A 27,226-nucleotide genomic window follows, 5' to 3' on the forward strand; every position below is an offset into this window, starting at 1 on the left:
AAGACTATATATAGCATTTACCTCAATTTTCAGACCATTTTACCGACTGAATGAGGACAAGACAACAGATTTAGTGTAAACAGGGGCAAATGTTTCTTTTTTCATTTATTTCATGACTCTTGAAACATACAAATAGAGTTAAATAGGATTCTACCTGGAACCACAACCTCAGAGGGATCAGTGTTGGGAATCTGTAGCCTTTTATAAATTCTCACTAACTTTCAAAAGAGAGAAACATATTTTCTACAATGATGGCAACGTTGGGCTTCGGTTCTCTTTTTGCCTTCGGCACAATTTTGAAAGATGCCTCAGTCAATAAATTTTTAATCATTAAAAAACGCATTATGTTGATGTCAAGACAAGTATTTTTTAATCATTTTTTTGCCCCCCCCATTTTTCTTTCAAGTAAAAGCGACTTCCAAAAGGATGCTGAAGTCGGCATCTTAGGAGCCCTTTTTAGGGGTTTAATCTACTCTCCCTCCCCTGACCTACAGTCGCCAACATCTATTTTTAACAGGAGATAAAACAGAGTGAGAGAGACTGTAATTGACACCCTGTAGTTACAGTACTGCTGTATAAGTCATTAACTAATCAATACTGTCTGTCAAACCTGGCCCTGTAGATGTAGAGCAAGAACTGGAAAAATGAGGCGACAAAAATAAAAGTGAAAATACATTTCATGGATAAATGATTTTCATAAATAAAATTAATAAAATAAATAAATAAATAAAACAATGCTTAAATGGGATATTTAATGTGTAAAATTCATTTAATAAATTATTAAAATAAAATAAAATAAAAAACAACACATGGATGTAAAATAAAATAAAATAAAATAAAATAAAAAACACATATATAAAAAAATAAAATAAAATAAAATAAAATAAAATAAAAAACAACACATGGATGTAAAATAAAATAAAATAAAATAAAATAAAAAACAACACATGGATGTAAAATAAAATAAAATAAAATAAAATAAAATAAAATAAAATAAAATAAAATAAAATAAAAAACAACACATGGATGTAAAATAAAATAAAATAAAATAAAATAAAAAACAACACATGGATGTAAAATAAAAAATAAAATAAAATAAAATAAAATAAAATAAAAAACAACAAATTAAAATAAAATAAAATAAAATAAAAAAAAAAACAACAAAGTAAAATAAAAAAAAAAAAATAAAAAAAAAAAAAAAAAAATAAAATAAAATAAAATAAAATAAAATAAAAACACATGGACTAATTAGCATTTTATTTCATTAGTAAATAATGCTTTTTGCCAACTTGGATATGTACTAAACCAGCATCAACACACCAATGAATACTGCAACTAATCAACTCAAACTATAAAATAATAAATGTTCATTAACATATAACAAGGACATATTTTATTAGAAGACATTCATTGTTTTATTGAGCATCTGCTGTTGTCAAAACAGAGGAAAGCTGATATGTAATAAAATCAAAGACAAGGAAGATAAAAGATTCTGAAAAAAAAAAGAAAATAATTTTCTCAAAAGCAGAATTGCAATATATTACCTTCAAATCCCAAAGCATCTTTGGTGCAGATTGAAAAAAATAAAAACAAACAATCAACAGCAACAAGAGAAAAATATAATAAAATATTTACAAAGCATGTACTAAATCCTTAACTAAAATTGTGTAATTTGTGCTTAGATTCAAACAGCTTATTAAAGTGCATCAGATCTCAGTAGTTTGAGTGAATTAAGCATATGTGCCCACTATCATTTCATCAGTTATATCTTATACAGCACTCAATGCACTGCGTTTACCATGTTACCATAAGCTGTTATACAGCTCTTGGTTATTACTGAAATGAAGGAAAATGATGCCATAATGCCAAGAGAAGTCCATGATACATAAACAAGAAGATAAAACACTGTGGAAAAGCACTATTTTGGCAAATTTGAAAGGAATGTTCTATTGCCTGCTGAATAATAAATCTATACAAATTTTAAAGAGTGGCATTCAGCTCAAATTAGACAAAAAGAAAAAAAAAAGGAAAAACCACAAAAATAAATTATTTAAAATGAAATAATGCAGTTCCAGGATGCTTCATGCTCTATTTAAAATCACATCTTCAAAAGGAAAAGAAGAGAACCGTACATTCTTAAAACCTTCCCAGCTCTATGTGTATGCTAATATTCAGTGCTGCTCAAGACGAGTGAAAAACCCTGATCACATAACACAATATCAAGAGAAGCCAAAGTAACACAGTCAAATCTTTGTAGCACAGTAAGTACCTGCAGTCCTCCCATTGAAATATACACAAACATTAAGACATTTTCTTCAAATAATAGCACTCCTATTTAATTTTACACAAACGGTCAAGACGTCCGGGGTGAAACACACAAAATCCCCTTAGTTTGAACCACTGAAGCAGGTGTTTCTGTTGATGGCACAGAGGAGTGTTTCGAGTTAAAGGCACATTATGGCTACCGTTTCATTAGACTTCATCCAGCAGAGCCGTTATTCTGCATCATTGATCATACTCGCACTGTCTGCTTCATCAAAGTTGCGCTGGTAACGTACTGTCGAATGAAAGCGATGCTTGTTTTTCTGGTACAAGATGAAGGGGACAATCACGATGATGCAGATCAAGACAATGATGAAGAAGACCAAAGCCACAGGGGTACCTGGATCTGCACATGTAATATGCAACATATTATGCCTTGATGTTACATTTGCAAAATCATAAATCTTTTTGTTCATTTCCAAGAATGTTTACATAAAAAAAACATAAAAAATAAAATCACAAACAAACAAAAACACACAAAAAAAAAAAAAAAAAAAAAAAAAACAAGCTTACACATACTGATGGATTATAAATTACAAAAACATAAAAAATTATTTTGGTAATCACCAACACCAGTTAGTTTAGGGCAGCAATGGCACAAACCCTGGTCTAATAATATAATATTATAATATAATAATTATAGTATAATATTTTAATTGTATAAAATATTTAAATAGGGCTGTCAAATGATAAATCACGATTAATCACCTCCAAAATAAAAGTTTTGTTTACATAATATATGTAGTGTACAGGGTATATTATTATGTATATATAAATACACACACCATAAATATATATTTTTAAAAATATTTACATGTATATACATTTATATATTTATATTCTTATTTTATATTATATATAAATATTTAATATATAAAACATAACATATTCTTCTTAAATATATACATGCATGTGTGTGTATTTATATATACATAATAAATATACACAGTATACACACATATATTATGTAAACAAAACTTTTATTTTGGATGTGATTAATCGTGATTAATCATTTGACAGCCCTAATTAAATGTTTACAAAATAATTTGATAATATAATTTTATATATATATATATATATATATATATATATATATATATATATATATATATATAATATCCATTATATTTGTAAATTAGAAAATTTCTAAATATTTTAATTTAATTGCAAAATGTATTTAAAACATAATATAATTACTCATATATAAACTTTATTGTATATTATTATATTTTAGACTTTTTTGCATATTATTGTGTGTTTATACAAATACACACATATACATATTTATATATTACTTTCACTTTATTGTATATTATTATCAAGGTGAGAAATGTTGGGGACTTACGGGCAGGTGCTTTGCAGACGATTCGGCTGCGGCTATCCGAGCAGCTCGTGTAGGTCCAGGTGCCACTGGTGGACACCATGACTGCGCAGACCTGCGACGTCTCCTGAGATAACGCTGGCCTTGATTTCGCATCCCAGCTAGAGAAGGCCAGTTCGCTGCCATCATGCCAACCTGTGGGCTTGCCTTGCAGAGATTTACAGAACTGAAATAAGTCTACAAAGTCCCTTCTCATTTGTAAACATTTGCATTTTTACTCTGTGTAATTTAAAGATCCATGTTGCCATACATCACACAACTCAGATTAAATCATTATTTCACCTTTGTCGTCAACGTTGAGTGCCAGCCACACTCGGCTTGTGATGGAAGGGTTCTTATTCGCGTAGTCAGAGACAAAATCATTCTCCTCTTTACTCTTGATGGTTAACAGCTTGGAGGATGAATCTGAAAGTTACACGGGAGAAATACAAGATGTTGTTAGACACTTTCAGGTTGTTTTTGGATGGTTTACACAGTTTGGGTTTGGATTTGAGAAACTGGTCCTAGAACAGTTTAGAAAGGAAATACAGTAACTATGTAAAATGCCACTAAAATTGCTTCTCTCACCATCTGATGCTTATTGCACAGAAAATCACAAAGTTTTGAAGAAGAAGGTTTTCTATTATCATGGTAACGTGAATTTCAAATATGCCCCTAAATGGCATGTAAAGCAAAACAAATTGTGGTTGGCTGCATGTGTATTGTTTCTTCCTATCTAAGCTGCCAATTGGATGCGATCAAAGATGAAACTTGCAAGACAGCAATTCAGGATATGTACACTCACCCAGATTCTGACACACATTCTTGGCACTCTCCATGGTAAAGACAGAGTAGTTGTACATGTTGAAAGCATAACAGTGATCTTTAAACAGCACCCACGTAAAGTGATCATCACTCTTGGGACAACTGCTGCTGGACTGAGAAGAGAGATGTGCACTAGTTTCTGAAAAAAAGAGAGCCAGTTTGAGATCTTTTCAGAACAACTGTTGTGTTTGTGTTGAGTCACTGCGTGCTTGTCTTACTCTCATTGATGTGGTTGTAACAGATGGCCCCTTCTTGGGTTGCATGACAGTTGACGGCCGTCCAGGTGCCTTCGGAGTCCACAAACACACACTTTTCCTCAGAATCACGGCCGTCATTGACAAATCCATCTAGTGTGAATTTTACCGCACTCCCATCTGACCACTCAAATGGCCATCCGCTTACCTACAGAAACACCCGGATAAATTACATACTGTAACATTGGAAAGGTTTGAGCTTACTGCTATTGATTTCTGTTCATTATTACTATTATCACACAAAATTGTGTACATCTTGTTTGGAGAGGCCGATCCACAGTGAAAAGCCGTCTCTTTTGGCGATCAGTGCCATGTTGTCGTTAGTGGTTTTATCAGGAATGCTGGCAAGATGGCCTCCGTTGCTGCCACACTCTTGCAGAGCCTGATACCAGTCCATTCTCTTGGCCACCCGACGGTAACTTATGCCATCCGGAGTATTAACGTCAACCACACCCTTCATGAATTCATCTTTGGGCTCTGTAAAAGATATATATATATTTTAAAGCTCTTTTTTCATGAGTCTTTTGGCTAATATTTATACAGACGTAAGGAACATCCACTACCACTTTTTTTTTTTTTAAAGAAATGAATACTTTTATTCAGCAAGTATGCATTAAATGATGAAAAGTGACAATAAAAGACATTTATACTGATTTTTAATGACATATATAGGTATTTGTTAATTTAAAAAGATTTCTATTCTAAATAAACACTGAAATATTATTCTAAGAATTTTGAAAGATTATTATTTTTAAATATAGCAAAAAAGAAAACAACATTATTTAATCCACAAACACATTTTACATACAAAATCCATTTTCCTGTTCCACAAAAAAATTAATCTCTCAAGCTCAATTAGTTTGTTTGACAAACACAGTTTTCTTTCCAACTGCATTTTCCTGGTCCAGTACATATTGAAGTGCTCATGGTTTTTTAAAACAACTGTAAATTTTAAATGTGTATATCAAAAGTTTAAGCATAAATAAAAATTGTTAAGAAGCATATAACCTAAAAGATACAAAAATACAAATATGATTGATCTTACAAATAATCCTGGAGTTTGACATATACATTTTATAATAAATAAATTATATACAATATTTGCCTTTTTATAATTAGTAGTATTTTATTAGTACTTATTTAGTTCTAGTTGTATTTTAATTCATTTGATGTGGATTACAGCTTATCACACTTCTTTAATTGTAATATCAAATACTCATTTTGCAGTTTAAGGCTAAATAAATTTTTTTTGTAATTTTTGTAAAAAAATATATATTTATATATACTCATTGGTGCCACTTTACCTTTTTCAGTCTTGCACACCACAATACTCCGCTGTCTGAAGGATTTGAAAAAATGTTGATTTGTTATTACTTCCCACTCTCCGTTTATGTTGAGGCCAACCATGAAGGGCTCTGTGATGTTTGGTCTTTGACCGTTTTTCCAGTTCGAGAACTGCACATTGCTGCCATCTAGCCACTTCAGCTGCTCATCTAAACCAAACACATCATACAGGGCAAAAATGAACAGCGAGCTGATACTTTCTTACTTAATCTTTCCACATAAGGGTTAAATACACTACATGATTTTTGCCCCAGTTTTCAGCCTTAAGAAGCTGATGCTAGTTATCAAACTCAGAGCCAATCTGGAGATTTTGGTCAGTCGGAGTTTACAGATTTCACAGTTGGTGTAAAATTGTGAATGTTTAGTCTGATAATTGTCAGTTTAAGATTACACAACTCACCAGAGTGAACTTTGGGAAGTGATCAACTTACCTGTCTTGTTTTTGTTCATTCCCAGCCACACAAACATCACCAAGTTTTTGAATGGCTGCAACTGCTGTCTGATGAAATCATTCTCTTCCTCATCACGGATAGTCAGGATTTCTCCATACCCAGCTAAAACACACAGACAAGATTATAAGTGGACATGGCAACCCTCAAAGAGCGCACTCTGTGAAGTAGCCTTCCAAACACTCCTGAAACTTTACAGCGTGGCCACTGTGAAATTCAGATATGACTTCTGGTAATGCTCCTTTAGAAATCGTTAAACATAGGCTTTTATACAACATCTTCGACCATAGAATTGAAACTTTGAAAACATAGCAGAAAAAGAAAAATGCTGTGCAGAATAATTTGTCCAGTATTTTAAAGTTCAGCAGATATGATCCATCCATACCAAGAGACTTGCAGTTCGGCTGTTCGTTGATTTCGTCGTTGTCCCATCTGGAGGACCCCAGCAGTAACGTGTAGCAGTTCTTCTTAAAGAGGATCCAGTTCTGTCCATTGCTCTTGTGAGGACATTTAACCGAATCTACTTCAGGTGTGACCGTCTTATCTATTATACATAAAAAAATGCATTTTTAAACAAAACATATGAAAGTAAATAATGAAAAGCACAGGTAGCAGTTAGCATTTATGAACTGAATCCTCACTGTGTGGGATGTGGCAGATCGCTCCTGAAAGCTCTTCATTACACTCAGTTGCCTTCCAGAAACCATCAGTGTCCAGATACACACAGGCCCCTTTGGTGGCTTCTGAGGGCCAGCGGTTGAACACAGTGTGGCTGTGGTCTGTCCAGCGGAAGTGCTCCCCTTCTTGATTACAATAATAATAATAATCAGGGATGGTAATGACTTTGAACTGTTCTAGTACAGTATGTAATACACTAACATGTAAGTTTGGGGTTCATAAAGATTATTTTTTTTATTATTATTAATTAATACTTTTATTCAGCAAGGATGCATTAAACTAATCAAAAGTGACATGTATATAATGTTACAAAAGACGGATGTTTCAAATAAATTCTGTTCTTTTAAACTTTCTATTTATATTGGAAAAATATATTATGGTTTTCGCAAAAATGATAAGCAGCAGAACTGTTTTTTAACATTGATAATAATATTAATTGTTACTTCAGCATCAAATCAGCATATTATGATGATCTGTGGAGGATCATGTGATACTGAAGACTGGAGTAATGATGCTGGAAAATAAATTTGATATTAATATACATATTCAAATAGAACACAGTTATTTTAAAAGCTGTTCTGTAAAACTTTATATTCAAAGAATCCTGAAAAATTACATTTATTTATTTATTTATTTATATTTTACAGTATTTTAAAATAGACAAGTTATTTTAAATTGTAATAATATTTCAGAATATTACTGATTTTATTGTTCGATTGATCAAATTAAAGCAGTCTTACCAGAAATGTAATATTTTTCAAAAACTTTTGAATGGTAGTGTAAGTGTAACATTCTATTCTTAATTTTACTATTTTTTTCTTTATTTTTTCCTAATGCATTTTAATTTTGGAGTTCACTTAAACACATAATATCAGTCTGGTTAGCTTGCTTGTTATTTTTCTTTCCCTACAGTATTTTCCTGGGCAAGTACATATTAAAGGGCTTGTTGTTTCTTAAAATAGAGTAGGAGTAATGGCTGCTAAAAATTCAGCTTTGATATCACATGAATAAATTACATTTGACAATATATTCAGACAGAAAACAATGATTTTAAATTGTAATAATATTTGACAATATTACTGTTTTTATTCTATTTTTGATCTAAATGAATGCGGCCTTGGTAAAGACTTCTTTCAAAAACCTTTAAAAAATGTTACAGACCCACAACTTTTAAACGGTAGTGTATGTCAATGATTAGAAAGCATGGCGCATGTGATCTTCACTCACGTCTTCACTGAAGAGTCCAATCCAGAGGGGTTTTCCTCTCCGAGAAACTTCAACTGTGAGCACTGCTTGCAAATATGCATCATGTACGCTGGCTAAATCCATACTGTAGTTCTGGCATAACTGAAGAGCCTCTATCCATGTTAAATTCTTTTGCTGTACCACCTTAAATGTATGATTATGAACCGTGAAATTATCCTTATGAACAGGTACCTCTGGTTTATCTGGGGAATTTGTCAGTTGGGTGTTAATCCACAGAACACTACTTCATATAATATAAAGATGATTGAGACGACCGCTGGCGGCTCGTACCTGCATAATGCTGGCAGATGCTGAGATTCTGACGGTCAGAGCAGGAGGTGAAGTCCCAGGTGCCCATCAAGTCAGAATGATCATCAGTATACATGTAGGCACAGAGCTCCATGGACTCCTGTTCAAACGCCTGCCGTGCAAAAAGAGAAACCCTCAGATTAAGTGTATTATGATTACTCTATGAACTCCAGAACATTTTTAATTGCTTATGAAATTAAAAGTAAAGCCAACTGAGTACAAGTTATGGTGCATGGGAGATTGCTTTCCACATTTTTTTATTTTGCATTAGAGTGACTAGAGGCTTAGTTCACCTAAAACTTCAAACTTGTACGATACATATGACTTTCATTCTATCATCTAGAAAACAAGGAGATGTTTTGAGGAATGCTAATGATGCTCTTTTCCATACAATGAAAATGAATGAGGACAGAGGCTGTCAAGCTCCAAAAAATGCACTTGTATGTTTGTTGTCAAGTTATTGCATGAATTCAGAAGACCATTACGAGTCGGATGGATCTTATGGTGCTTTAACTGTTTACACCACCATTCAAAAGTCTGGAGTTAGTAAGATCTTTTAATGGTTTTGAAATAAGTAATAACTATACTATGGTGAAATATTATTACAGTTTTCTATTTTAATATATTTCAAATTAATGACGAAGAGCCTGTTAGCTTAAATTTTAGCTTGTGTGAAGTCCAATTGGTTTGCATTTTTGGAGCCTATGGTGTGCTGACGTTTATTTTAAAATGCAATATATTACTGTGATGCAAAGCATGCATCATTAATGAATAAAAGTATTCATTCCTAAGGGCTGAATAATGGCAGAGTTTTCATTTTTGGGCAAACTAGTGTGTGTTTTTGTATTGCTATTGCTAAGTTATTGTAAACATGTGAAGAGCACAATGCCAAAAATGCTGCTGAAAATAACCCAAATTCTGATTTCCAACTCTAAAGACTTTCAAAGCAGATGGGCACTTGCATTGGTGAATATGGGTCGCGTCTGGCCATGCAGGAGAGGATTGAAGTTCAGATATGCAAGTGGCAAGTTGTCCACCCACTGAATGCCATGAAGATAGATCTTTAGGCCAATCCAGACTTTCCGAGGCTGTCCGGATAACTCCGGTAACAGTGTAGTGATGAAATCTAAATGGAGGAAAGATGCACAGGATAGACAGATAGAGAAAGAGAGATTCAATAAGAGTACTAAAAGCATGAATAAATATGTGTTATATTAAAATGTGTTCTCTGTGGATTTGAATAGAATATTAATCAAACAAACCCTGTTCAACTTGGTCAGATATGGTGAGCATCGTGCCTTTCAGTCTCTCGCAAAACTCACTGGCTTTTTTGAAACTTTGGAAATAAGACTCGAATAAAACCGAGTAGCACTGCAAGACATATATACAATGATGTCATTAACAAAAAACACGTGTTTAAAGTTCAAGGGATGTGACTGGCTGCGAGCGCATGTCAGACCTTGTCTCTGAAGTGATGTGAATTTCCCTCACATGGGGTGCCAGGTGGGTGCGGTTTTGGGGTTCCTTTCTCTGCAGAAGTGACATTCAGGGTCTCGCACACAAACGGCTGTCTTTCATTACAATTGTCACTGAAACCTACAGAGAAGAAAAGATTAAAGAGGATCACCTGAGCTGCTTCATAAATCAAATAAAATAAAATAAAAGTTTAGAGGGCTATTTTTCCAACTTTTGAACTCTTATAAACTATTAATTTTAAATACATGTGTCTTTCTTTTCCTCTATTATAAAAACAAATGCCTTAAAAACGCTTTATTCTTGTTTCTTGTACAAAAATAGATCTTAAAACTTAAACAATATATTAATAGAAATTAATTAATTAATTTCTAATTAATTAATCGTTTATTAAAAATTGTAGGAAAAGCGATGTACAGATATGGAAAATGTTTAAAACAGCAAACAACAATTCTGATATTGCAGTAAATATTAGTGTAAATTAGGGATGTTCATGTTCATATCACATCACACACCTGCAGCGCTTCTGCGAGCAGAGAAAAACATAATAAAGCTAGAGTCAAGACATTTCAAAATGTGCCCTCCATAAGTATTGGAACATTAAAGACAAAATTGCTTTCTCTGCTGTGGAGTCAAGACATTGGAAAATATGATTAAAAGATGAATATGCGACAATGCTACAGAATGTCACATTTTATTATTAGGTCTTTCGACACATACATGTTTTACCAAATAAAAAGGACAGCACTTTTAGAGTTCATGTCACTATTTGATGTGAGCATAAGTATTGGAACAGTTGAATTTAAGGCAGATGTAAAAGATTAAAAGCTAATATTTAGTTGCAGATCTCTTGCATGCAATCAGAGCAGTGAGTCTGCAACCCATAGACATCACCAGACTCTTGGTATTATGCTTTGAAATGCTTTTCCCCAGCCTTTAATGCAGCCAATTCCAACTGTTGCTTGTTTTGGGGAGTTTCTGTCTTTAGTCTGCTCTTCAGCTGGTGAAATCAATGTTCAATCGGATTTAAATCTGGAGATTGATTTGGGCAATCTAAGACTTTTTCTTTGCCCTGATAAAGCCCTTGACTGAACTGGCAGGGTGTTTTAGGTCATTGTCCTGATCCAATATGAAGTGCTTTCGAATGAGTTTGGTGGCATTTTCTTGAATATTGGTAGCCAAGATGATTTTGTGTCTTTCCAAATTCATTCTGCTACTGCCATCATACATTAAGACATCATTAAAATGAAGAGGTGTTGTTCTAGAGACAGCCATGCATGCCCATGCCATGACACCACCTCCACCAAGCTTTACAGATGAGGTTGTATGCTTAGGATCATTTGCAGTTCCCTTTTTTCTCCACACTTTTGTTTTCCAATCACTCAAAAAAAGGTTAATCTTTGTCTCATCAGTCCATCAACTCAGTTCCAAAACTCTACTGGCCCACCTTTGTGAAGAATCTTGCCTTTCCATTTTTGGTTTGCATCTTGCTGTGTAGCTCCTGTAATTCTGTGTCAAATTCTCCTGCGGACTGTAGATTGACAGAGCATCAGCCCAGCTTTCTGGAGGTTGCTGGTGATTTTGCAGACATGTATTTTAGCTTTTATGATTTGTCTGTCATCAACCACTGTTGGTTTTCTCAGCTGATCAGGTCATCATTGGTTGCTGATGTCGGCGGTAGTTTCCAAACTCGTGATTTCTCCATGTCCTTTGTTTTCCTATAGTTCTAATTGACTTCCTCTTTTCTTTTAGCATCCAAATTGCTTGCTTTTCTTTCAGAGTCCGCTTCCTCCTGTGTCATCATCGAATGCAAGACTTATATAACTGATATGACACATTCCCTGTTTTTAATATCTGAAGAATTAATGCAACAGGACACAGCTGAACACTTAGAAAGACCTGTGAGGCAACTGTTCCAATACTTATGTTCACATCAGATAGGGAGATAAAACTCTAAAAGTGCTGATCTTCTTAGCTGGTAAAACATCTTTGTGTTGAATCACCCAATAATAAAATGTAACATTCTGTGGTTTTGTCTCATATTCATCTTTTAATCATATTTACAGATTTCTTGACTCCACAGCAAACAGAACAATTTTGTATTTACTGTTCCAATACTTATGGAGGACACTGTATATAACGAATAAAAAGTTCGGCCTATATGTGAAATATATTTTTACTTAAATAATAAATTAAGAAAATGAACAAAAAACTGTGCATCAAGTAGCCTAGCATGCAGAGTTGCCAGTCATTTTTGTGTTGCGTGAAAGAAAACCGGACACCAGAAAGCAGAATCCAATTTTTCTTTAGGCTTATTTTACAAAAGCACAAAGATTTGTTTTACATGGACATTGGAATGCGAGTGAAGTAGGCTACATAATAAATAATAATTTGTCATTCAAATACATAGCGAATACGGAAACATTTCATTTTGTGTCAAATGAGAGACCCAAAGTTGGTTTCAGTTTCGTTTTAGCCTAAATGAATTTGTTTTGGCTTGTCGTTTATATAGCTATAGCTTCTTATATTTTTAATTCTTGTTCTTTTCTAAATATTGTTAATTGAAAGGATTTGTTGTGGAATGGGGGGAACTAAAATAGCCTAGCTCTGTTTATGTGTCTATTATAATGTTTGTAAACCTTTCGGGTCAGCATTAGGCCTATTTCTGAATGAAATAATAAAATGCGACTTATACGTGACTTTTGTTTTTTCCTCTCTCTAAAAAAACAAAAAAAATTTATATGCATAGCATATTTTAACCATGCAGCAAACCTTTTTTTTTATATATTTTGATAAATTACTGAAAATAAATAAATAAATGACTTTTTAAACCATTTAACTGATCGGTCAAAATTCTTAACGGTTAAACGGTTAAAATAAACATCCCTAATGTAAATGGCACTAACTACTACAAAAATCTTATAAGCATCATGTCCTTGCAAAGTGAAGAAAATGGTTTGTTTTTCTGAGGCAACATGATAAAACATGTCATTTAAACTGTCTAAAAGTCTTAATGTTTTATTAAATTTATATCAACACTTTGTTCAGCTAGTGAAATAAAACCGCAAAGTTTGCACCCGGCTCCTGAAGTGATTCATGGGTCTTTCAACATTCACAGGAATTTCCATTGTGCTACAACTAGGAAAGTCAACCGAATGAGCCATAAATCATCTTCAAGCTAAAAACATGTCAAGCTGCTCCAAAACAAACTCTGTAAGAGTTACTTTAGGAATCACAATGAGACTCTCATACCGGGTTCAAATGAGAAAGGAGTGATAGAGGGGCACCTGCCCAGAAACGCTGAATAATAGTAATGCATGGGGCTGAGCCTGCAAACACACACAAACACACACACACCCCAATAAATGATAAACAAAAGAGAGGTTTGTGCCATTAATTGTGCTTCTTGATGAGGTTTGGATGAGGTATGAAAAAGTTACCTAAAGGGAATTTGAGGATCAGGGTGACGAAGGTCTGCCCACCACTTTACACTCCGCTTTTCTGAATGCTACAGATCATTAAAAATAGATTAATTACTGGCTGATTTGTACAATCATATGAAACAAATCACTTTTAAATATATTTAAATTATATTTTAAATAACAATAACAATTCAAAGGAAATTCTTAAGATTTTTTGAGAGTAACGTTCTGCACACAGACTTTAATTTAAAGAGTCAGACCTCCCCAAACCCCCTGTAATTCAGGGTTTATAGAAACATCTGCCCCCTCTGGTACCTCAAGAATTTGTTCCTGTAAGCGCTTTAAGGCACTAAAGGTGTCAGGTGCGGCGAGTTTGCTGCTGTTGCTGCTGCAGTACAAGACAGCCTCCTCAAAGGACAACTTTGGCTCTGTTACAAACCAGAACTCCTGGCCGTCTATAAACACTGATGTGTTATGGTGCCCATCTGTTAGTAATGAAACACAAAACACGTCACTAATTTCCACACAAATAATCCATGTTGTATTTGGGCACTTGATTTGAAATGAATGCTCTACCTGGGTTGTACCACTCTGGTGTTTTTGGTGTGTGACCTAGAGAATGATACAAAGACCATGAAATCAGCATATGTTTTTTTGTTAAAAACATGTTAGCTAGGCTCATAAGTCTCCAAACCTGTATGCTGTTATTTTTCTAACGGACATAAAAGATGAAATTCTTAACATACTTTGTCACTCTTTTGCAGTAAATATAGAATCTATATAAATAAGTATTAACAACTGTGTGTTTACCCCGTGGTATCTGACACACCCATTCCAGTTTGGCATCGCAGTGAAAGGTGCTGGGATAAAAAAGCCGTGGAGGAACTTTATGAAACAGGAGGAAGAGAAACGGCCTCGAGGTTCCTTTCAAAGTCTGATGACACAACACACACACACACACACACACAAAAACTCTGATATGTTTGTGAGTATTTAAATCCTGTTTAATGACAATCTATCGATCTGATCTTTATTTCTCATCTCTCCCTTCTCTCAAACAGGAGGTGAAGGCTGTATGTAGGTCATGCTGTGACTATTCTACACTTCTGATTATCGACTGGCTGTTGGCTAACAGTGATGGGCAGTTTTGTGTAATTTATATGTCCGAAAGAAACAAGCATCAACCACATGTATTCAGTAAATATAATGCTGCATTTATGTCATACTGAAATTGTAAAATTATGCTATAATATCTGTAATTTTAATGAATTTTAAACCGTAAATTTAAAGTAAATATTCTTGACATTTACAGCAAAACAGTAAAAGCCAAAAAAAAAAAAACTAAATAAAATAAATTTAATTCATATTATCTTATTAATCATTTACATCACATAATAACATTATAATATAAAATATAACGATTTTAAAATGACATTCAAATTAAATTCATTGTTATTTTGGTGTTTTATAGCAATGCTCAATGACAAATGAATCTGTGTCTGACTCGCTGTAATATGAAATTAAAGTGCCCCTATTATGGATTTTTGAAAATAAATAAATAAATAAATGTTCTTTGTTTTTTTTGTACTAGACTGATCCAGCCAAAATAGCATGTGTCATTTCATGTGTTGCTTGTTGAGATAATATTGCACAATAATGCAGTGTTGTGATGTAATTAGAGGTCAGGGGTCATGTAATGCAAGGGTAATGTTTTGGTGGTCATGTTCACCACACCTTAAACGCAACGCAATCCCTGTTATAGGTATCATCTTCACTGAATTCATCAGGAAAGATCATCATGGAGACCTGTTACCAAGCAACAGAAACAAATGACAACACCTACACATTTCAGTTTTAGTCAATCAAGTAATAGAGGAGCAAAAGATGGCTCCGATCATAATGCAATTTTGTTCAGAAAACATCATATGTTAGTGACTCACCGGACGCCCGTCACTCCATTCCCAGTTGTTGTTGTTATTTGGATTTCGGCGATTAAGTCCCAACCAAAAATACCGGTCATCGCTGTACAGGGAAACAAACAGCACAAATATCATTCAATACATTTCACAGCACTTGGTTTTGTGTGTGGGTATGTGGGGGAAAATGATAAAGGGAGTTCTAGAAAAAAACACTGTCCTATCTGTACCTGATAGAGTCTCTCAGGATGGAATGTAACAGTTGCATATCTTTAGCCTCAGTCAAGCTGGGCAAATGACCCCCTAGCGCCTCACAGAAATGCTCCGCCTCGTCCCACGAGCGCTTCCTGGTCAAACGCTCCCCGTGAAACACCTGCAATCACATTTAAACAGATGACGATTAGATATAACTAGAAATGTCTTCATTATCTTGACTCAACTTCTGTTTTAGATGAACACCACCTTAACACACCTTGTAACAGTATTTTAGTCCTTCCTTCGAGACCCATCCGGGTGCACAGGAAGCATTGGGATTGGGCACAATTGGATCTGGGGTGGGTTGGACCGTTGATTTAATAGATTTCTTACAGATATTGCCAGCTTTGAACAGAGTGCAGTTCTTAACAGCCCATTGGCCCAAAGGATTCCCGGTAGACATCACCACACAGCCACCAGGGAAAGCTGAAACACATATTCACATTCAAACTCAATGCGAAATCTTTTTAATTATGGTATTTTAAAAGTTAGGGTACTGTTTTCCCTCCCAGTAATCGGTGTTGCTTTACCAATGAAAAGGATACACAGTTATCCAGAAAAAACACTTTTAAGTGTGCACTTGTCTAATAAAGAAATGTATTAGGATAGTGAACAACCACAGTTGATCCCATGATGTGCATTACCGGGTTCTAGCCATTTCCAGTTGGTGTAGGTGACCTGGTCTGCTCTCCCATCCTGACCGATCCACTGGTACTCCCTGGACCCTTTAGTGTCCTGTAGCCCCGTCCAGAAATACAACACCTCAGTGCTGATAAGCTCTTTCAGAAGACTGTTAATGAAGGCCTGTTCAAATCTAGAGAGAGGATTACATATCTTCATGTTACTAGAAAATTTAGAAATTAGAAATGAGTTCTATTAATGGCTCTTGGGATGTTTAATACTTGGGAAGTTTGAACAAAATCGTTTTCTTTTTTTAAAACAAGATTGAGTGTAAATTTTTAAAAGTCTGTTACAAAAATTAACAGTGTTAACAGTTACCTGTTATTAATACTGATGTGGCAGCTGTTTTTATAGAACACCAGCTCAGTGTCCACTTTATAGCAAGCGTCGCCATGTCTCTTCCAGTTCTAGAGAGAAGAAAAGACAGATCTCTGCTTATTCATGAATCAGATTCACATGTGGAATCTAATTGGATGTCAATAACAACAATATGAAGCACAAACATGATTTATGTATTTCCATGGAGTTACAGTGAATTGTTCAATAGTGTAAGTGATGGTCACTCACCCCGTCTGGAGGGCAGCCTTCCTCTGGGGCGCTCTCATTCACAACCCCCTTCTTCTTACACATGTAAGCCCTCTGCTTGTCACAGTCAGACACAGACCATGTATGATGCTGCAAACACGCATAGAGAAATTACAGCTGTGCTAATATTCAGAATAGCACTCTAGTTTACGTTATTGCTTAATTAAAATCTGACATGATGAAACACACACACACCTCCCCTGCATAGTACACACAGTGGGTGGTATTTGGTAGAAGTGGTGGAGGTTGAGCTCTGGCCCAGTATGTGAAAGACACTGGTACGTTATCGACCCATTTATAAACTGAGGTGGCTCCATCACCCAAGAGACCAATCCATACTTCTGTTTTCAGATCTGTCACATAACAAATATAAAGTCATCTTGATTGAAGAATGTTTAAATATTTGTATCGGAGAACCAAAATACCAAAAAGAACCAAAATTTCTGCAATGCATGCAACATTTAATGCAATGATTTTATGAATTTAAGACTGTCTGCTCTGATTTAAGACCTTTAAGGCCTTAAATTATAGAAAGCCAAATTAAGATTAAAATATAAATGTACTGTATATATTATAGAGAAGCAATACAGGGCACCTGAATAAGAAAAAATATTTGTGCCCCATGCTAAATCTGTGATGAGTTTACAGATATGTATTCTACCATATACGCCATCTGATATTATTATTATACAAGAATATTATAATATTACAAATATTATTTTGTTTTCTTATTTATTTACAGTATATTTGCTTATCTTGTTTATATATATATATATATATATATATATATATATATATATATATATATTTATACTTATTTATATATATTTATACTTATTTATATTATTTAGTTACTTATTTAGTTACTTATTTACATGCTTTGTCGTGCTAACAACATAAAAAACAACATAATTTAGAGATTAACATTAATCACAATAATTTTAATGGATGATCTAATGGAATATTTTACAATCGCCTTGTTTTCTCAGAACATGTGTTGTTTACATCTGTGTGCACTAAACGTGTTTACCTGAGTGAAAATTTGTGTGTAGCATTTCAATATCCTCTAAACTGTGGATGCTGGCAAGCTGAGAGCCAGCCATTTTACACACATTCTGAGCATCATGCTGGGACAGTTTTTCCTCTGTTCCACTTTCGAGTTTATAACAAAATCCTTTCCACCCAATCCAACCACCTTCACACTCCGTGGGCTTATATACCTCCCTGGCTGCTGAAAGGAGAGAGAGAGAGTGTGCTGTCAAAGTGAGAAAAAAGAAGAAAAACAGAACAAGTGGGCAGCATCTGACCTGTACTCTCATTGCCTTTGTCACTCTTCATGCAGATGAATGGAAGCCGATGTTCACACGTCTCTGCGCCGAAACGCAGCGGCTCCTTTAGAACCCCACAGTCCTCGTCCGACATAAGGGATCTGATTGGCATGCCTAACAAACATGCCACATGACACACAAATATAACACTTTATGCAAGCAGTGTCGGTAGTAACATACAAAACAGTGAATGAATCTAATCAGACAACATTTTCACTCATTCTTTTTCAGGAATCTCATTACATTTATCGTTTCGTGGACATATGTGTTACATTCAGGTTTTCAAAAGTATTATTAGCTTAAAACCTAAATTTAATATCCAAAAACTTTTTATTAAAAGTTATTTATTTATTAGTTTAGCAGGGAGAGTCTACAATAAATAAACATTACTGTAAATGTACTGGAATCAGCACATTAGATAATATAATTGGATATTAAAATATATTTAATTTGATATTTTGATTTCAGAAATGCATAAATAGCATCATAAATGCTTTTATTCTATTGTATTTTTATACAAAGACTTAAATGCACCACTTCTATGCATGTTTTTATGCCCAATTTAGTTTTTTGACATATTTTGGGGGCCACAATAATCTCAGTAAAATGTACGATATTCAATGAGGTCTAAAAAAAAAAATGTAGAACTAAAAGGACAATTTAGTGTCTATTATTTTATTGTTGATCTCGTATGAATTGGACAATGGGTTTATTTACGTTTTAAAAACCAGTAAAGTGACAATTAAAATGGTTACTGTTCAAATAAAGTAACTACTGATGCCATTACAACCTAAAAAAAGCTTAAGATTACGGTATTTGAGTAACTTCTCCAAGACTGGATGCAAATCATTTGCATAAAAAGTGTTAGTGTTATAGACACAGTTCATTGACACCACACACACACCGTCCACATCACAACACAGCTGACCGTCAGTCAGACACAATGCTGACAGATTCTGTCTGTGTCTACTGCATAAAGATGCCATTCAAGTCATCAGTTTGTTATCCTAGCAAAACAACTATGCTTGTACGCCCATACACACACTGCCACATTAACAGTGACAGAAATGCAGAGCATTTAGCAGAGAAGATAAAAGATCTGAGGATAAGAGAACTGATCTTCCTCGATTTGCTAAACCTAAATCACTGTGAAACTAATTTACTGTAACGTTGTACAGGTTGTAAAGGGAAAATGTTTCTCTTCCAGAACATGTGGTTGAGTAACTGACTGAATTTTCTCTTTTGGTTGGACTATTGCTTTAAAACAAAAAAATACAAACAATAATCTGCTGTAAGTTTCTTTATAATACACTGTCCAGTTGAAATCACCTGTTTCCCAAGGGGCAAAAGATAAAGCTGATCCATCTGACCACTGCCAACCCTGCATCCAGTCCAGATGGTTCAAACCGATCCACAGCTTACTTGGCAAGTCTTTCCGATCTTTAACTGCAGGGGGAAGGAGATAAATAATGAATATTAAATGAAGTAAAAATAAAAACTTAAGGCTGGAATACATTACATGATTTTTGCCTCGATTTACAGTCTGGAGAAGTTGACTGTTATTTCCAAAAGTTGCAAATATGAGTTGACAGGTTTCATAGAAAATTGCATAGTGTATGATGATTACACACTCTGATATTTTTAGCTTCAGACTTTGATTCCATCCAGTCGGAGGATATCAAACATGTTTGATATTTTGAGCCGATTTTAGAATACATGTTGTTTTCATTTGTCTTGTGTCTCCAAGCAACAAGCTCACACGTTGCATGAAATCTGCTAATGTGTGATCCTCGGCCATTTAGTACATGATGGCTAGTTTTTCTTCTGTCACTATTACAAAGTTGGCAAGTGTATGATGCCCAGTTTTTAAAAAAATCTGTTCAGATATTAAAAGTTGTGTTGTGAATTCCAGGCTTTAGCTGCGAAATCAGTGTGAATTAAAGCTGAAATGTGTAATTCTGCACTAAAAATAATGAGTGTTTTCAAACAGGTTTCTCTAACACTCCCACCAGCTGCCATTGGTCAGACAAACAGAGGCCCTGGACTTATCCTATTAGTATTTCAAAAACATTTCAGTGCATCAATATTGATGATTATGAGAGAATATGGATGGAGATGCATAGCTTGTTTTACAATTCAAGTTTTACAATCCCAAATCCAACTGCAGTCGTCAATACAGTAATAAATATGCAGCTGGGGTTGGTGCTGATGGATAGGCAAGATTTCTAATGGACACTGAAAATGTGGCTATGGAGAGAGAATTAGTGTTTTCAGCAAGAACATATTAAATTCATCAAAACTGACAATAAAGACTTATAAAAAAAAAAAAAAAAAAAAAATCTATTTCAAACAAATGCAAATTCATTTTTATTAAATCTAATAGAATGGACCCTTAACAACAATATATTTGTCTTTCAAGATGGATGTGCTATTGGTGCATGCTATTTAGATAATATAATTTGGTGGGGATGTTATATTGATGATGTTATTCTATTCTTTTCAAATAAATGAATTACTTTCAAATCATTTAAAAAACTGTGCATGGTCTCCACAAAAATTATTATTAAATCCATAAAACCTATATTAAGCAGCATGACCGTTTTCAACACTGGTATTAATAAGAAATGTTTCTTGAGCACCAAATCAGCATATTAGAATGATTTCTGAAAGATCATGTGACACTGAAGACTGGAGTAATGGCAGTTTTGCCATCACAGGAATAAATTACATTTTAAAATATATAATATTTCACTGTTTTTACTGTATTTTTGATATAACCCCCCCCCCGCCTTGGTGAGCATAAGAGATATCTTTCAAAAAAACAAAAAATCTTCCTGACACTTTTGAGCAGAATACTACAGCTGCAGATTGGGGGTTCAGCTACAGAGATGGTTAAAAATCATAAGACAGAAGTGAAAATGAGAAATGAGTCTTACAGAACTCAAGCTCTTGAGGGCTAGACAGGCTGAGCAGATCTCCTCCTTGACTACGACAGGCATCCCGCGCCTCGTGCCAGGTCACCACTGCTGTGGATACGACCTGATAGCAGAGTCCTTTCACTGGGTCTTTCTCCCATAAAGTAGAACATCCCTCCACTAAATAAAAGAAAACAGATAGGGGCTTTGTTACAATTCTTTCATTATACAGACCTCCATCTGTTTGTCTCCTGCCCCACTGCAGATATATGTGATTCTTTCATTCTGTCTCTGACCTTTGAAGTGTTGCTATCTTTTCCATGTTTCTTCAGAAAGTATAAGGAGTGATATTAAAGGAATGTGCAACAAACAGGGGTAATAGTTAAAATGGCTTAGCAAGAACAGAATAGTTCAAAAAGGGCAGCTTAAACCAGCATGAGTTCCATGTAAATACCTAGCAGGTTAAGCAGGTCAGGGTGGTGTTCGTAGGGAAATATTTGACTAAAGTGTGCTGCGCAGATGTGATACAGATAGTGTCTGTGACACGCTCACCACAGAAAAGACATTTTATAATACCCTTATCTCTTATTTTAGATTTATTTGAAGTATTTTTTAATTGAAAGTTATTGAATTTCTTTCTTTCTTAATAAAAAGACATGTGGATAAATAAAAACATTTGCTTTCTGCATACATTGATTATAATAAAGAAATGAACATTGTTAGTTACTATTGGATAAAACGGCATCCAATAGTCAACAGTTTAATTTTGTAAAATAAGTCACATGTACTTTTCAGCTGCTGTCTGGAAAAACCCCAGTATCTGCGGAGGGATGTAAATCTTACCATACTTCAGACAATTTCCCCACTTATTATCTTGATCATAGTTTGCTGTGGTTGAGCACCAGTCCAGTGTCTTGTCTCCGGTGCCAGGCAGACAGCTGTGGTGCCAGGTCCCATTGTAGAGAAAGGGGAACTCACAGGATGCCCCGTTAGAATTCCCCCCGCTTGTGTGCATTCCTGAGAAAAAGGGGAAGAGGGGAATTATTTGTGGGTTTATGTAGCTAATTTAAAAAAAAATCTCCCATCTGACACATCCTCAATAGAACAAATGACTCATAAATAAAATCAAATGTTCCTCACGATAGAAACATGGGGTAAATTTAGTTTTATAGTGACGATAACCAGGACCATGGCTAAAAAATGCAGAGATTGATAAAAAAATGACAAAATCTATCTCATCTCGCCACATGGATCTTCTTTAAAGCATCATTCACTAAAGAAGTTGACTGAATGCTCATGTATGTCTACTACACAATTCTACCTGACAAAAAACTCTATCCCTTTTTTGGCTACATTCACACAATATTAAAAACGGGAACATATTAAAAGGTTTATCAGATTTATCAGAAATGACAACCACATTCTGCAGCTGTGTAGCCAATGTGACCAAAAAAAAAATTCCCAAAGAACATTTTTTAAATGTTTAGCACCTGATAATGTGCAAACTCACATTCAGAGAAACTGATGTTAGTCAAAAGAAAAACAGAAAGTAAATTCGCTAGTCGTTTACTGCCAGATATGAAGCAATCGTTATGTTATTATTAACCATGAGCAAGTGGAGTTTCCCATAAACTCCAATAATGTATTGCTACAGTCACATAAACAACAGCATTTGTTTGAGCGAAACTCTAGGCTCTCCCGGCAGGGCAGATCAACAAAAAGCAGATGAGCCGGGTGATCTGAACAACTGTCAAACCACAGCAAAGCAATCCACATGCAACTGATGCAAGCCTGTGCAACACAAAGCAAGCCACACTACAACAAACACAGAAATGTGTGTGTGTCGCATGTACCTTCTTCAAGTATCAGTGTAGTGACAGGAAATCCTCTTATTTTTGCATAAAATAATATATATACATATATATATTCTTCACTATTCATTTGCCTTCACTCCCAGAAGTTGTGTAGTGTCAGCCAATCAGATTAAAGCTTGCCAGGTCAAGAAAATACTTTTGTGAGCAATAGGCGTCAACTTTTTTCTAAAGGGACTTATTATGAGGACAATAACCCTAGACAACCTTTCTCAAAGGTACAATGGTTAATGTATCACCTCTTCTGGGGTTTGAACCTATAACCATTCAGACACCTGCCCAGAGTGTGATCCATTAGGCTACAGCACCTCTAAACAAGTATGTATAAAAGTGACAGTGTCCTACTTCGATACGGCTGCTGACAGATGTTATCCGAGCTCCCTCCTCTTCTCCAAGTGTCCTGTCCGTCCCTCTTGGCAGTGACAGAGTCGTTAGTCCCGACGCTGAGTTTCATTTGGTATTCTGTGTAGATGATGTCCTCGTAGCACTTCCAGTGCAGAATCGCAGCGGAGTCGCAGCTGAACAGGGTCACCTCTTTGGAGCGCACCTCCAGACCCAGACACATGGACGATTGTACGTGAAACAGCCTGTGGGCCGAACCCCACTTCCACGACACGGCCGACACTGACGAACAGTCTCCCAAACTCAATGCTCCATCCCGGACCAGGAGGCACTTCCCATTGCTACTGTGCTGGATAGTAAACGTGTCATCTCCTGCATAAATATAAAATAGATTGTTATTTGATGCGGTTACATTCTGCATGAGATGGTTGTCTGAGAGAAGATGACAGTGGAGAGTAACCGACTCAAAATGTGCTAAACCAAACATTGTTTTATGTCTAATTCAGTCAACTACCATGTGCTTCTGATCACTGTTTTAACTAAATCAACAAAGATGATTAAGATCTAAGTGTCCTTAGATGGGGAAGTCGTGGCCTAGTGGTTAGAGAGTTTAGATGGGTTAAATGCAGAGCACGAATTCTGAGTATGGGTCACCATACTTGGCTGTATGTCATGTCACTTTTACCAAGACATGTCGGGGACAACGTGAGGTATGCAAACTTTTAACCACACGCTTGCTTCAAAAAGAATATCAGCTTGTATAGATGTGCGGAATGTCTCAAGCAATCTTTGTTTATACAGCAGTGTGTTTTTGTTGAAGCAACAGCCTATGAGTGCATTTAAACAAACAGTTATTTTTCACAACGTCTGATATGGTGTCAAAGTTGTGTCATAATAGTGTCTGTATGCTCCTTTGCACTTGATTAGAACAACAGGCAGAAAACAAAGGGCTTTTTGAGTCATGCAGTGCTCTGGTGAGGCTGGTTCGCCACTGCAGCCAAAACAAAACAAACACAACATCAACATTTCTCCAAAGAACACGGCTGAAGTTTTTTTTTGTTTGTTTGTTTATAAGAAACATATTAAACAAGTGTGTATTTAAACACACTAATGATTTATGCAACCATAAACCTACAAAAGCAGTGCGCACGTTAAAAATAAATATTATATGCAGTAAAAAAGTACATCTAACATATATATATATATATATATATATAAATAATTGTTATAGTTATATGTAATGAAATTTAAATAATGAACTATAATACATTTCTATTAAATAATATAAATAAAGGCTTGTTAATATATAATATTTGATCATAGATATTACATTATAATACTAAAAGCTGTATTGAATTATGTATATCAACTTAGAACAAATAATATAGCAAATCCTGAAAATATATGGGAAACCTGAAGGCTTGAACGAAAACAGTTTGAAAGCTATATAAAAACAGTATGATGTAAATCATTTTTTTTATTCCAAAATATTTCATTTCTGAGAATACGTAATGAACTGTATTGGAAACATTACTATTTTTAATGTTTTTGAAAGAAGTTTCTTCTGCTCATCAAGCCTGCATTTATTTGATCAAAAATACAGAAAAAACAGTAATATTGTGAAATATTATTACAACTTAAAATAATAGTTTTCTATTTGAATATACTTTAAAACAATAATTTATTCCTGTGATGCAAAGCTGAATTTTCAGCATCATTACGCCAGCCTTCAGTGTCACATGAAACATCCAGTCTATCACATGATCATTTAGAAATCATTCTAATATTCTGATTTATTATGAGTGTTGGAAACAGTTCCTGTTGTCTAATATATTTGATGAATAAAAGGCTAAAAAGAACTGCATTTATTCAAAAAAAAAAAAAAAAAATCTAATAATATATATTCTAATAATATATTTTCTTTACTATCACGTTTTTATCAATTTAACACATCCTTGCTGAATAAAAGTATTGATTTTATTTAAAAAAAAAGAAAGAAAAAAAATTACTGACCCCAAATTACTGTAGTGTATATTGTTATTACAAAATATTTATATTTTAAAAACATAGCTTCTTTTTTTTTTCATCAAAAGTATCCTAAAAAAGTATCACATGTTCTGAAAAAATATTAAGCAGCAGAACTGTTTCCAACTTTGATAATGAATCATCATATTAGAATGATTTCTAAAGGATCATGTGATAATGATCCTAAAAATTCAGCTTTGCGTAATAATATATCACAATATTGTATAAATTGTAATAATATATCACAATATTACATATTGTGATATATAATTCACCAATATTACATTTTTTTTTCTGTATTTTTGATCAAATAAATGCAGGGCTTGATGAGCAGAAGAAACTTCTTTCAAAAATATTAAAAACAGTAATGTTTCCAAACTTTTGGTCTGTACTGTATGTATGTATATATATATATATATATATATATATATATATATATATATATATATATATATATGATGCAGATATGGATTTGTTTAATCATTTGAAGACTAATGGGCAAAAATGCAAATGGCTGAAAGTCTCTCTCTCTCTCTCTCTCTCTCTCTCTCTCTCTCTCTCTCTCACCCACACACACATCTTATTGAAATATGAGGAGGTGTTTAGCAGGAGGTGGATATGAGCCATTATCTACACCGAGGCAATGAAGCGGGTTAATATTTCAGTGCTGTTTTAAAACTGTGTATATTGATTTCCAAACACTGGGCATGATGACCCTCTAAACAGGCAGCATGTGAACCGCACATCTGAACCTGTCCAGACCCACAAACTCACACATGTGAACTGCTAACGCTCCATGTCTGAGTGTATTAAATGCTTCAGAGCAGCACGCAGACATTATATAACCAACGCAAACAACCTGCTTCCACTCACTCACTAGATAATAGCCCTTTCCCCATCATCAGACAGGGCTCGTGTCATTTTAAGTCCTTTAAAGTTTTACATTTCAGAATGGTTCGATAATAACTATATTAATAGCAGTTAGTTTGACGTTACAGAGGTTATATCCCATTATATACAGAACAGAAAAGCACACTTACCGTTGTTTACAGCCGATACGCAACTTCCTAAATGAACTGCGCTTTCTCCGGAAAGTAGGAATATTATAGTGTAAAACAGCTGCTGTGTGCTCCAATCCATGATCAGAAATGTAAACAGCACCTCCTGACTGCAGTCATGTATCTTCAGACTACATATGCTTGGACAGGCCGGGGTTGTGCTCTCACTCTGTAAGCGGCAGAAATCCCTCTCCAGCCCTGAAACAAGTTACAGTTTCTGTAACTGTTTATTGCTAAACGGACGCGCCGCTGTGGTTGGCCAGCTGTCAAGTACGTCATAGCGCAAAAAGCCACGCCCTAACATGCATGAAGTTGATCTTGACATTGTGCGTCTCTCTCATCTCATCTCATCTTTTTAGTATGGGGAGTCAGTAAAGAGAGGCTTAAAATAATTCATATTATATATATATATATATATATATATATATATATATATATATATATAATATATATATATATCGAGAGAGAGAGAGAGAGAGAGAAGCGAGGGCGATGAGAGAGAGAGAGAGAGAGAGAAAGAGAGAGAGGCTATATACATTATTATAATATTAATAACTTTAATACTTTTC

The 27,226-nt window shown here is 34.5% G+C and overlaps 1 protein-coding gene across 2 annotated transcripts; it reads right to left on the bottom strand.

The window, feature by feature from the left end:
- Positions 1-1,391: 1,391 nt before the first annotated feature.
- Positions 1,392-26,881, bottom strand: LOC109051982 (lymphocyte antigen 75-like). Of its 2 annotated transcripts, none has more exons than XM_042766155.1 (35): positions 26,640-26,881; positions 23,578-23,946; positions 22,205-22,378; positions 21,383-21,541; positions 19,776-19,892; positions 18,426-18,560; positions 18,149-18,346; positions 17,314-17,471; positions 17,101-17,208; positions 16,852-16,940; positions 16,497-16,666; positions 16,070-16,278; positions 15,828-15,970; positions 15,622-15,703; positions 15,416-15,487; positions 14,492-14,615; positions 14,258-14,293; positions 13,997-14,166; positions 13,700-13,767; positions 13,512-13,588; positions 10,246-10,382; positions 10,049-10,157; positions 9,749-9,912; positions 8,769-8,898; positions 8,460-8,680; positions 7,196-7,358; positions 6,940-7,098; positions 6,537-6,659; positions 6,066-6,254; positions 5,015-5,238; positions 4,726-4,909; positions 4,488-4,646; positions 3,986-4,108; positions 3,668-3,850; positions 1,392-2,668 (listed from the first exon to the last, which is right to left on the bottom strand). In XM_042766155.1, the coding sequence occupies exons 1-35, from the start codon at positions 26,737-26,739 to the stop codon at positions 2,496-2,498; spliced, it is 5,199 nt and encodes a 1,732-aa protein (XP_042622089.1). In that variant the 5' UTR covers positions 26,740-26,881; the 3' UTR covers positions 1,392-2,495. The 2 variants fall into 2 exon arrangements, with proteins under 2 accessions (XP_042622089.1, XP_042622088.1); XM_042766154.1 differs by having other exon boundaries at positions 18,149-18,349.
- Positions 26,882-27,226: the final 345 nt, after the last annotated feature.

This window comes from Cyprinus carpio, chromosome A11 (genome assembly GCF_018340385.1).
Source record: "Cyprinus carpio isolate SPL01 chromosome A11, ASM1834038v1, whole genome shotgun sequence".
Taxonomy (NCBI): domain Eukaryota; kingdom Metazoa; phylum Chordata; class Actinopteri; order Cypriniformes; family Cyprinidae; genus Cyprinus; species Cyprinus carpio.

What these genes read in the sequence shown, in the direction of transcription:
- LOC109051982 (XM_042766154.1), bottom strand. Translation starts at nt 26,739, where the DNA reads ATGGATTGGAGCACACAGCAGCTGTTTTACACTATAATATTCCTACTT. An exon ending in CTGTCAGCAGCCGTATCGAA is followed by an intron (nt 22,379 to 23,577) that starts GTAGGACACTGT and finishes CCTTTTTCTCAG; the next exon opens with GAATGCACACAAGCGGGGGG. An exon ending in ATCTGACCAAGTTGAACAGG is followed by an intron (nt 9,913 to 10,048) that starts GTTTGTTTGATT and finishes TCCTCCATTTAG; the next exon opens with ATTTCATCACTACACTGTTA.